General features: G+C 35.7%; 1 protein-coding gene across 1 annotated transcript; it reads left to right on the top strand.

Annotated features, from left to right (window-relative positions):
- The first annotated feature begins 2,992 nt into the window (after positions 1–2,992).
- On the top strand, positions 2,993–12,159 carry LOC121246706 (ubiquitin-like-specific protease ESD4). The gene is made up of 9 exons (XM_041144945.1): positions 2,993–4,380; positions 7,244–7,320; positions 7,394–7,487; positions 7,662–7,760; positions 8,806–8,898; positions 8,994–9,113; positions 10,119–10,222; positions 10,356–10,428; positions 11,883–12,159. Exons 1-9 carry the CDS (start codon positions 3,529–3,531, stop codon positions 11,943–11,945), a joined length of 1,575 nt encoding a protein of 524 aa, XP_041000879.1. The 5' UTR covers positions 2,993–3,528; the 3' UTR covers positions 11,946–12,159.
- Positions 12,160–12,368: the final 209 nt, after the last annotated feature.

Genomic DNA, 12,368 nt, shown 5'->3' with positions numbered 1-12,368 from the left:
TTCATCTCCTGGGTCATCTTTCCAAAATTCTCTTCCATTTATGCGAACCTTCCTTCCATGTTTGCTAAGGTGACCTCCAGATCTTGGGTCACTTGAGAACGCGTTGTGACAGGTATACAAAGAGCAATTTGAATTTACTTCAGTCAATCCCACAGATAGCACCAACTGTTACGAATGTGTTTCTCACTCTTGCCAACAGTGTCCAAGGACCTGCACCATTAAACCAAAGAAAGCTTCAAGTGATAGGGATACTTCCGATGCCTAAGTCAGGATAATACTTGTATGGTATTTATCTCCGGGAAAGAATGATTTTGGAATTACCTTAGGTGGCTGGACCGGAGTTCCATGCCAACACATCTAATAGTCACTCTTTGATCTTGGATTCATGGGTTCTTCATGGTATGGGGATTCGGTCCATTTCCTGAGAGAAGATATTTGTTCCTCCAATATGGTTGAATAACGGTGAATATTATTGGATGATGTGATGCCGAAGGAGGCAATGAAACTAGATAAATATTTGATTAATTACAATAAGAAATGTTTAGTCTACAAATAAATATTGAAATATGCAGTTCGTTAGATTGTAAAGCTTATTTAATTGTAAAATAGATCAATGTCTCGTATTAAGTAATGTTAATTTATAAATTTACTTTTATAGTTTTTTTTTTTTTTAGATATAACACTTTTCGATTAAGATTAAACTTAGAAAAATATTTTAATAACAAAGTGATTACATAAAAATAAATATATAAACTGATGTGGCTTGATGTGGTACGTTACATTATAAAATTACTTTTATTATAAAGTAGATCTAGTAGATTATATAAAACTATATTAATTTATAAATTTACTTTGTATAATCTTTTTATGTCTGTGACAGTTCTCTTAAACTTATCGTTAACTCGTTAACTAAGAGTTCTGATAATATGATAGAATTTAAAATGCAATAAAAGTTGTGTGAGAGAGAGAGAGAGAGAGAGAGAGAGAGGACAAGTGCAAAAGCTACCATGACTCCATCTTTATTAGTATGAATCAACTAAATTGCATAGGTATCTATTTATCTGAAATTTATTGAAAATTATGAAAATCAAATATATTAATAAAGCAAATGATCAAATAACTTTTTTGACTTGGTTTTATTTCCTGGTAATGGCTATGAAGGATGCCCCCGAGATTGTATCGGTGGGTTTCCACGCGTTGGTGGTGTTAAGTGGCATGATCTACCTGTGCCACAAACTGCACCACCTCGATATTATTATAATCGACTGTGGAACAGGCTCTTTGTTGCAAATTATGCTTCCCATTAACTAACTGATATTGTGATATTTTTTTATTTTTTTTAAAGAAAATATGCAAGATTTATACATTTTAAGTATAATCGGTCCAGTTTAGTCTATTTTGGACAAAATTTGAAACCGAATCCATATATATCATTTTTAAATTTAAGAATCGATACGGACCACTTTATCAGTTTCGATTCGACCAGATTAGGGTTGTCAAACAAAAAAAAAAAAAAAACCTAAAAATCGATTTTTTGGTGTGGTACTGATTCTTAAGAACCAAAACCAGTTCTAAACCAGTTTTTAAAATAACTGGTTTAAACCAAACCGGATCGGTATATATATTTTTAATTTTTTATATTATATTATATATATCATATGCCAAATTGCTAATTAATATAACATGAAATTCTGATCTTATTATTCAAGTCTATTACTCTTATAAAATAAAATTAATATAACATTTGATGTAAGTTAGACACTGCTTATACTAGTATAATTAGACACTAATTATACTATTTTAACCTTATTATTCAAGTTTATTAATTTCACTAATAAGTTAGACATTACTTATACTACACAAGAATAATTGAACATTAATGAATTAGTAATTGTTAATAATAAATACTAAATTTTAACAATTAAGTTTAATATTGAAAAATTATAATATTAAACTTATATACACGTGTAAACAATAAACTGAAAAGCCGAACCAGATCAAACCGAAACCAAAAAAATCGAAAGTTTTGGTTTTGGTGATGAATCGGTTTATATTGGTTCAAATTTTCAAAATCAATGTATACTGGTTCGATTCCAAAATTTGTCTAAAACCGAACCAGTTACATCCCTAGGTCTGGTTTACTCTTTACACATGTAGAACTACATAAATTTAGTATTATAATTTTGTCAATACTAAACTTAAATGTTAGAATTTAGTATTTAATATTAATAATTATTAATTTATTAGTGTCTAATTATACTAGTACAATATAAGTATTGTCTAACTTATTAGTAAGATTAATAGACTTGAATAATAAGATTAAAATTTTATGTTATATTAATTAACAAATTAGTATATAATATAATATAACAAATAAAAATAAAAATATATATATATACTGGTCCGGTTCGGTTCAAATCGATTTTTAAAATATAAAAACTGGTACCGAACCGGTTTAGAACTGATTTTGGTTCTAAAAAACAGATACCAAATGTAAGTGGTTATGAACCAGATTGAAACCATCAATTGAGTTGGTTTAATCAATTTTTTGATTTTTTTTTACACTCTTAGGCTGCGTTTGGATGTTAAACTGAGTTGAGTTGAGATGATAAAATATTGTTAGAATATTATTTTTTAATATTATTATTATTTTTAGATTTGAAAAAATTGAATTGTTTATTATATTTTGTAATGAAATTTATAAAAATTGTAATGATAAATTGAAATGAGTTGAGATGGATTTAAGATCCAAACGAAACCTAATCTTAAGGCTATTTAATATAAGTCAAATAATCAGTGTCTCGTTAATCGCTAATGCTTGTTTAGTTATTTTACAATAAAAATGAAAAAAAATTGATTATTGAGTTATTTTATTTAAGTTGATGTATAAAGTATATTTTTTATGTCAACGATATGCCAAAACTTAATTTATAAGATTTTTAATTTTTAATTTTTTTTACAAATTAAATTTTGACATAAAAGATTGTTTTACAAATAAAATTTTTATTGATTGTTTTCCATTTGTGCCGCGAAAACAGAAACCCTTACATCTGAACAGAACATTTTCAACCCGAGAGTCCTTAAAAGATCCGAACAGACTAGACGACACCGATACCACCGTCCAACTCTCCGATTGCTTTCTTTTGCCAAAACAATCCCGAACTTCACTCCCTTCTTTATCCCGAAAATTGATCTTGCTTGCCTTTTGCGTACACTTTCCAGAATTTTTGTTTCAAATCAGCCCCGCTCCCTCCGATGCATTATTAGGGTTTTCGAGTTTCTCAATTCACGGTTTTTTCCTCAGTTTTTGACAATTTGGCTCCAAATAATCTCTCCAGCTCCCTTGTGACCCCCAAAAGACTGATTTCGATTTCAATTGCGTCTCATCTAGGGTTTAGCAAGCTCATAGCGTTCCCCGCCCCAAAATAAAGGCCCTAATTGCCAAATTCCAAATGGTGGTTCTCTCCGACAATGGTTTTCTTTAAATGGGTTTGCGATTTCTAGGGTATAAAATTCCCGGGTCGATCAATGGGTGCCCGAACGACCAACCGTAAGCGCGGTGACGAGTGCTTGAGCTTCAATCACACTTATCCCTATCAGAATTCCTTAGATTTTCACGTTTCAAAGAAACCCAGGTTCTCATCCATCCATCAGACCCCGGTCCGACCCATTGTTTCCTCGATTAGCACCGTTGCAAGGCTTTCTCGGTACCCCGAAGCAACACCACGGCTGGGTAGAGAAGTCCACGCCCCTTGTAGAATACTCAATTACGGGTTTTCCTCAACGTGTTTGAATCGGAACTCGGGGCCGAGGACTAGTGGGATTTATATAAAGGAGGAGCCCCTTGATGAAATGGGCAGTACTTTGAGTTACAAGTACAATAAGGCGAAGAATATTGCACTCCGAACGATTCGGTACTTGACAAAGGAGAAAGAGAAGGAAGTGATCGAAATAGATACGGATAATCAAAAGTATGGGGGAGTGTCTGAAGACTCGAGTATTGAGGAAGTTGAAGTCCTGGAAGATGGGCGAGGTGGCCGGTCCGAGGTGTCGGAACATAGGGAGGTCGACAATGGGGTTGTGGCTAATGTACAGGATGCACATGCCAAGGTTTTGGATCGTGGGCTTTTGCCATCATCGTCTTCAGCCGTTTCAGACTTGACAAATGGGAATAATTTGCGAGTGGACGATGCGGAGAAAATGTTGGATTCTCTGCAGCTGAATCCTGAGCGTGATATGAGTGTCTCGGCATTCAGGAAGTTACTTGAGGTTGCAGAGAGGCGGAATCCGAAGTTGAGAAGCTTGAGTTTTGAGATTGAGCTAAATGAAGAGCGTAGGTCTATGTTTCAATCATTGCGTCCAGCAAAGAAACCGGTGGAGGTGAAATTCTTGTACTTGCTCTCCTAATAAACTGCTTATTGATTATAAGATTCTTTTTAATAAGGCAAGTTTTATTAATGATTGAAAATGTGTTATCCAAGTACACAAACTATTCATCATATATACTTTTTTTTTTAAAAGTAAATTCATCATATATACTTAATTTGAGAAAGTAAAGAGACAGAAAATCCCCAAAGTTAAAGCTAGAGAAACATTGGTGGGTTGCCATTCTTTGGTAAAGTGAATTAATAATGAAAGCGATAACGTCCTCCGTATTCCTTATTCTATCTTCAAAATTTCGATCATTTCATTCTCCTCATGTCTCACATCAAACAAAACGGCACCATTTTCTATGAAACCACCTCACTATGATGTCTTATAAGGACCTATTTGGGATTGTGATAAGAGTCTTAAAAGGTGTTTAAATGGCCTTAAAAGCTCTGTAATGGAAAAATTAGGTTGTTTGGATGATACATATTAAAGCATGTTTTGTCCCAATAGGGCTTGGTGTATATTGGATAGGATTCTAATTTCTCTCTCTTTGGGTGATATTCATTTAGGGGCTCTCTATTATGGGCTAGGTGTTCTCTCTTGTATACACTCAATGTACTTGGTTACGCCTATTGATATTAATATATTTTTACTTATAAAAAAAAAACATATTAAAGCAATTTTTATAATATCAAACGAGTTTTTTTAGATAATGTGGAACGTAATTTGAATTTTAAAAAGACTGTCAATGAGCGCAAATACCCATACAATTTTCAGATAATTACAACTTTCAAGAATATAGTCATAATCTTTAAAAAATCAAATAATCGTCATTTTTACATCAGAAAACACTTTTTAAATTTGTTTTCAAACAAATGTACCATGTTTGGAAGTGCTTTAAACATATGGTTTCCAAATAATAAATTACTTATTAATAATTGAACTTATTAGTTAAGCTATAATCTATAAGTCCTAAAGTTATAAGCTATATTTCCCACTGCAATCATAAACAGGCACTAAATCGCCCTTTGCAATAAGCTAAGAGTTTTACCATCCATCTAGCTATCGCCTAATCTAACCCAATAGGACTAAAAACAGCTTGTCAAAAAGTGCTAGTTACCATAATGGAGTAAAAGATGATCCACGGATTTCTCAATCCTCACACACATACAATATCATTCTATCATCTTAAATTTTTGTTTCTTAATTATCCAAAGTAAGGATCTTCCTTTGTATAACCATCCAAACAAAGAAAGTGGCTTTTAAAACAGACAGACTTCTCCAAATGGTCTTTAATGGGAAAGTATTATTGTCTTGCGGAACGTACACCTTATAGAATGATTTAACCTCAAGCATCCCTCTCTTAGATATGGTCCTACGCAGCTTGGTTTCACTGCTCTATCTCAATCTAAGAGAACACAACCAAGCATAAGATGGGGTTAATGTGGCCCCCCTAGACTTGTGTCGCTCGAACAAGTCCACTTTCCATTGAGGAGAGCCATTTGAAATTTGTGTTATTTGCCACCGATGACTCCTTAACCCTAGCAATGTTCAATAGATCTGAAAAGCTTTTTTGTAAGGGGTTGATCTCCACTCCGCAAATCAAACGAAAACTTTATCTTGGATCTATCTCACACATCATTTTTCCTTTTCTGAGAGAACTCCCCAACCTTTATATGTTCTTCCATGGTCCAACCTCATAGCTTTCGCTCACCCATTGGAACTCCATCCAGCCCATGCTCTATCATATTTCACATCTACCATTGATCCTATCTTGCATTGGCATAACACCTCCTGTAGACAAATACAACCTCTTCCATCCTGATGATTGATGTACTTTAAAATGAGCTCTTGATGGAAGCCTAGGTATGTCATCGACAAAGAAGATACCTACATCCACGTTGCCAATTGGGATTAACTCATTTAGCCAAGTTCACATTCAGTCCTAATACTGCTTCAAAACTGAGGAACATGCTTTTTACAGATGAGACGTGGCCTTTAGAAATTGTTTGCAGTCAAGGGGGAGCATATACCCCAAGACCAGTTCCCTTTCTACTTGAGTCAACTCCTAGGGGTTCATGAGTCATAAAAATTCATTAACGCAAAAGGAACCCCCCAGTACACTGGGTGTGTATAACAGGGTCACTTATCCATAGAAAAAGATACAAGTAAACCATGAAAAAGTTAGCCCATTAAAGCATAGAAAGGCTGTCCTCTATTTTAAGCACGAGTGTAAAATAAGGGACATGTCCTATCAGAAACAGTTTTTAGGGGCCATGTCTGATGATTTACTTGATCCATGTGATGTGAGCGTGTTACACTGGTCCAGGGTCTAATTGGGTAAAAGATATGTTGCGATTGCATGGTCTCTAGGGTTCCTCATCAGTGAAAATAAAGTTTTATAACTAATCAAAAGAAACAGAATGAAGGTGCTCAAGATTTGCCTCACTAAAAATCAGCAGGTTATTTACAAATAAAAAGGTGTGAGATAAGAAGTCCTTCCACATCCCCTTTGAGAAATCCATCCAAAGACCATCATTCACTAATGCTGAAATCATTTTACTAAGGGCCTCCAAAACAATAACAAACAACAGAGGAGGCAAAGGATACCCGTGTCGCAACCCACACAGGCTACTAAAGAAAGCCCTGTGAGTGCCATTCACCAAGACTGAAGTGCTCACTTTTTGAGATGCAGTAAACTGTCAAAGCCACACACTTCACTCCAAAGCCACACCACCTCGACATATTTAGATGCTTTACGGATAGTCTTTGAAGCAGCTTTGTTGCTTCTGAATTGCATCAGGTGCATTTTCTATGATGAAATAATAATATACTGATATGAATCATTTAATTATGTTTACATGTTTTGCAGGATGTACCTGGAGAACCTTTCCTGCCTCTTACAAAGGAAGAAGAGGCTGAAGTTGAACGTGCATTTAACTCCAACAGGTATGGTTCGATGCACATGTTTTGTAATTGAGATTAGTGTCATTCTTATTGTAACACTAGTGGACTCGTATAGGCGGAAGGTGTTAGTCACTCATGAAAACTCGAATATTGAGATTACGGGAGAAATTCTGCAGTGCCTTAGACCGGGTGCATGGTTAAATGATGAGGTAATTATTGGTAATGCAATGATATGTTCTATTACAAGTCATTGAGTCCTTGAATATCTTTGTTATTTAAATGATGAAGGGTTTTTTTATTTGGTGACAGTGGATGAGAATTAGGTGGTTGCGCTGAGCTGGTAATGTAGTTAATTGATATGAATGGTCTTTCTTCTTTTGCAGGTCATAAATGTGTACCTAGAGTTGCTGAAAGAGAGGGAAAATAGAGAGCCACAAAAGTATCTGAAGTGCCATTTCTTCAACACATTTTTCTATAAAAAGGTTGGTTACTGGTGTTCCTACGATTTGCTTCAACTTTGGGTAAACTTTGTTTTATCTTTACGAATGACTTCGTTGATGCACCTAACATTTACATTCATTTTTCTGAAGATTTATAGAAGGTTTTCTTCACGTTGCTTGCTGTTGTATGTTTACTTATGCTCTAGTTGTTGGAGTTCAAGATATTGTCTTCATATCGATTTTTTCTTGGGTCTTAGTTTCTGGTTTTTGAGCATCAAAAGATGAAATTCCGGCTACCTACTTTGTAACGCTTGTGTCTGTGTTTCAAATATTTTGGTAGAACCATAGTCAATCAATCCACTTATCAAAAAACGTAGTCAATCATTTCATTTTTTGTAATGACCCAAGGGAGGTCTAAGCTACATCTGGACCCATACTTCAAAAGGATTAGTCTATGGTACAATTGGAGCCCGTTGGAATCATTATGAAGAGCAAAAACTTCTCCCTTGCAAGTAATGTGGGACACCATTCACCATCTATAATCACTCACTACAGGGTATTACAATCTCCCCCTTCAATTCTTGACATCCTCGTCGTGTCATTCCATCATAGGTGGCACGGTTCAAGTCCCACACTTCTAATTGAGAGTGGTTTTGATACCATTTGTAGCACGCCAAGGGAGCCCAAACCACATCCGGATCCATACTCCAAAGGACTAGTCAATGGTACAATTGGAGCCAATTGGAATCGTTATAAAGAGCAAGAAATTCTTTCTCCCAAGTAACGTGGGATCGTTTTCACCACCTATAATCACTCAGTACAGGGCATCACATATTTTCTAACTTTGATTGCGTTGCATGTCTTCTTAGTTCTTTCTGAAATTAAACTTTCTTTTTTCATTTTTGCGGCTATTATTCATAGGAATTGGTCCACCTTTTTTATATGTTTCCTATTTATGCTTTTACTGCTGCCCTTTTTTATTTTACTTAAAAAAACTACTGCTATTTGTTTTCATTGTTTTATTTCATTTCATCCGGTGCTAATATTGGTGCCTTTTGTTGTTCCTAACACGATTGTTAATGCCTAGTTAATAAGTGGGAAGAATGGATACGATTATAAATCTGTCAGAAGATGGACAAGCCAAAGGAAATTGGGATATGGCCTCATTCATTGTGACAAAGTAAATTATTTATTTGCCTTTATTTGTTTTCTCTGTGTATATTTTGTTTTATTGGCCACTTTGAACTTTAAATTGGATTTTGGCATTGTGTACAGATATTTGTCCCTATCCACAGAGAGATACATTGGTGCTTGGCAGTTATTAATAGGAAAGATGAGAAGTTCCAATATCTCGATTCACTTCGAGGGATGGACAACAAAGTGCTGAAAGTACTGGTATGCTTTTTGGTCATGGGTTCAGCTTTATGTTTCATATCCTGATGTCAGGAAAATAAGTCAAAGAACTATACATCCATGGTGAAAAAGCTGTGGAGATTTTCTTTTAACTAAGCTACAGTTCAGTCAAACAAGTCAGTAGTTTATAAGGTAATAGGGCTGTAAAATTCTATGTAGTTTATAAACGTGAAAATATAGTGAAATCAGGAGCAACCAGTAAATGCCACCAATAACATTTACATATTACCACTGCCCAACTTTACCTGCTGTCACAGTTGCTGCCACCATGATCATTATTATACATGCTAATTATATCTCACCAATCTCATTATCACTTTGTGTGCCACAACCATTGGTGATGCATCATCTATCTATTTATATATAATTTTCAAAGCATGAAGCTTTACTCCTATGAAGTCTCACCACCATCTCACTATATTTTTATTAAACACAAATTAGTCCTATAAAGTCACGTCCTCTACTTTCCATTTGTCTATATTATCAAATAAAATTAAAAGGGGTAAATTCATTTATTGGATCCTGGGGTTTTGCCCAATATTAAATAGTTCCCTAGGGTACATTTTTCGAAAAACAAATCCTTGTGATATATACCAAATTTCAAAAAAGGTCCCTACATGGAACAATTTAAAGGTTCTATTTATTATATGATGCCTCAAGGTATGCTAACTTAGTTCAGAGAGCATTTCATTTAATAAATTTAGCTATACTTGGGCATCAAAACACCAACATGACAATTGTTGTCGTGATGAGCACAATGGGTCTCCAGCAACTGTTGGAAGTTCGATTTTGTCATTAATATGGCATATTACATAATCAGTTTGTTAGTTCTTAGAAGCGCATATTAAGAGTGTGCACGTTTGCTATTTTCTTCTTTATTGTTTGCTTTTCACCTCAATGGTTTTACTTTTTAGAGTTATCTAAAGAAAAACAAGTTTGTTCTACTGATTGAGGTTTGCAGCTAATGTTAATTAATGATTCTTCCAGGCTAGATATTTTGTGGATGAAGTGAAGGATAAGAGTGGAAAAGATGTCGATGTAAGTTCCTGGAAACAAGAATTCGTTGAAGACCTTCCTGAACAGGAGAATGGGTTTGTAATCATATATTTTATGCTATTCAGGCATTTTCTGAAAGCCGCTGGCTTAAAAGTATTACGAGCTTATTATGCAGTGGGAGTGCTGCTTATTGAAATATTTATCTGAATGAATATTATGTGTTAACAGGTTTGACTGTGGGATGTTTATGATCAAATATGCTGACTTTTATAGCAGAGATATTGGCCTTTGTTTCAACCAGGTAAGACGCATTGTAGAAATGTTTCTCTTGCATTATGAGTTCAGCTGTATAAGCAGTTGTGCTCCCTCCATTTATTACTATATAATTTATTCCTAATTGCATCAATTGAAAACCAAAGATAGGAGGGGTGCTGGTAAAAGATATGATGTTCATCTGCCGAAATTGACCAAATATTTTGTCTGGTCTGATGGTTCTTGGCCCATGGACCAATAGAGGGCCCTAGGAACTGTAGTTTCTGAAGCAGTCCAATGGCTCGACTGCTTGTAGAGTCACACTAGGGTTGTCTGCGGAGAGATCATTGCAGAGTAACTCCTCCCCAATCTCCTGCAAAAGAAGAGCTCAACAGTAGACATGTGAGGACATTGTATGTACCATAATGTCATGGATTTGTTGCTTTATGCTTGGGAGGTGTCGCATAGGGGTGATCCATGTGATCCGGAGGGGCGCTAAGATCTACTATAGATCTAACCGCCAAAACAAAAAGAAAACATAAATAAAAAGAAGGGTAGAAAGGGAGTGGGAGAGCAAGAGGAAGGGGAGGGGAGGAGCAGTCTACCACATGGGGAGACACTGGTGGGGCTGGATGGGAGAAAAAGAAGGGGAAAGGGAGAAGGGGAAGAAGAGGGGAGAGGAGAGACTAGAAAAGAGTTAAGATCTAGAAGAGGAGGGCTCTCGGAGGGGGGAGAGGTGTTTTTTCTTTTTTTGGGGGGGGGGGGAGGGGGGGCGGGGGTGAGGAAATTTCACGGGGGAGAGCGTAGTTTTTTACTCTCAATGAAAGCCAAATTCATTGAGGCATGTAAATCAACCCCCTCAACTATTAACACATTGAAATTTTTTTTCCGAATAAGTAAATTATTCAAAAACTCTGTAATGGTTTTTTTATTTTTGGGGGGGGGGGGGGGGGGGGAGGAAATTTCACCAGGGACAGCGTAGTTTTTTACTCTCAATGAAAGCCAAATTCATTGAGGCATGTAAATCAACCCCTCAACCATTAACACATTGAAATTTTTTTCCCGAATAAGTAAATTATTCAAAAACTGTGTAGTCATTTTTTTGTACTCTTTGTGCACTTTGCTAATATGATTGACTGCGTCATTTTTTTTTTAATATAAAATAAATGCTGAGTTCCACCACATCAATGGAGCGCACAAAGAGTGACTGTATGTAGCAGAATTCATAATCATTTCTTGAGAAATGATAGTTGCAATCGCGAGTGTGCAAGCGTCGCGCAATCACTTTGAAAAAAGTGAATAAATATGAGACCCACATGAAAAGAAAATTAATTTTTAATAGTGAACCTCACCTTTTTTCAAACTGGTTGCACGGCGGTTGCGCACTCCACGACTGTATGTAGCATTACTCTTATTTCCTACTTATATTGCTCCTAGTTAACTTGCTTCAATGAATCTACATTGGGGGATGAGTGCACCTGAATCTGTGTTTCTTTTCCGCAGGCACACATGCCATATTTTCGGCAGAGGACTGCAAAGGAGATTCTTAGATTGAGAGCTGACTAATTGAAAATGTCAGCATGTTGCTTTAGATTATGCATGGTGCCCAATTGAATGATGAGTATGAAATTGGTAGCCTTTGCCCTTTGGAAGAGATGCCTTCACTTATATCAAGGATCTTTCTGGTTCGTTCAAATGAAGGATCAAGGGTATCCTGGTGAGCTGATTTAGGAGTGGCATCCCAGGCAGCATACAAGTCTGGAGTGGTAACTTGTATATACCATACAAGAGTGAGCTGACCATTTGAAGCGTTAATTTGCAAAGGCTAGGTTCTGTGGTGATAGCGGTCACATGCAACATCCAGGATCTTTTTTAACCCACCCTTTTTGCCTCTTAAATTCTTTCTGCTTAGTGATTGAAGCCATTTTTTTGCCTGATGCAAGTATTGGAGTTGATTTTACAAATGTAATCATAAGTTTCTGGTGCTCG

The sequence above is a fragment of the Juglans microcarpa x Juglans regia genome, chromosome 1S (genome assembly GCF_004785595.1).
Source record: "Juglans microcarpa x Juglans regia isolate MS1-56 chromosome 1S, Jm3101_v1.0, whole genome shotgun sequence".
Taxonomy (NCBI): Eukaryota; Viridiplantae; Streptophyta; class Magnoliopsida; order Fagales; family Juglandaceae; genus Juglans; species Juglans microcarpa x Juglans regia.
The sequence above is the reverse complement of the archived record's forward strand: the minus strand, read 5'-3'. Positions and strand labels throughout refer to the sequence as shown.

What these genes read in the sequence shown, in the direction of transcription:
- LOC121246706 (XM_041144945.1), top strand. Translation starts at nt 3,529, where the DNA reads ATGGGTGCCCGAACGACCAACCGTAAGCGCGGTGACGAGTGCTTGAGC. An exon ending in CGTGCATTTAACTCCAACAG is followed by an intron (nt 7,321 to 7,393) that starts GTATGGTTCGAT and finishes GGACTCGTATAG; the next exon opens with GCGGAAGGTGTTAGTCACTC. An exon ending in CTTCCTGAACAGGAGAATGG is followed by an intron (nt 10,223 to 10,355) that starts GTTTGTAATCAT and finishes ATGTGTTAACAG; the next exon opens with GTTTGACTGTGGGATGTTTA.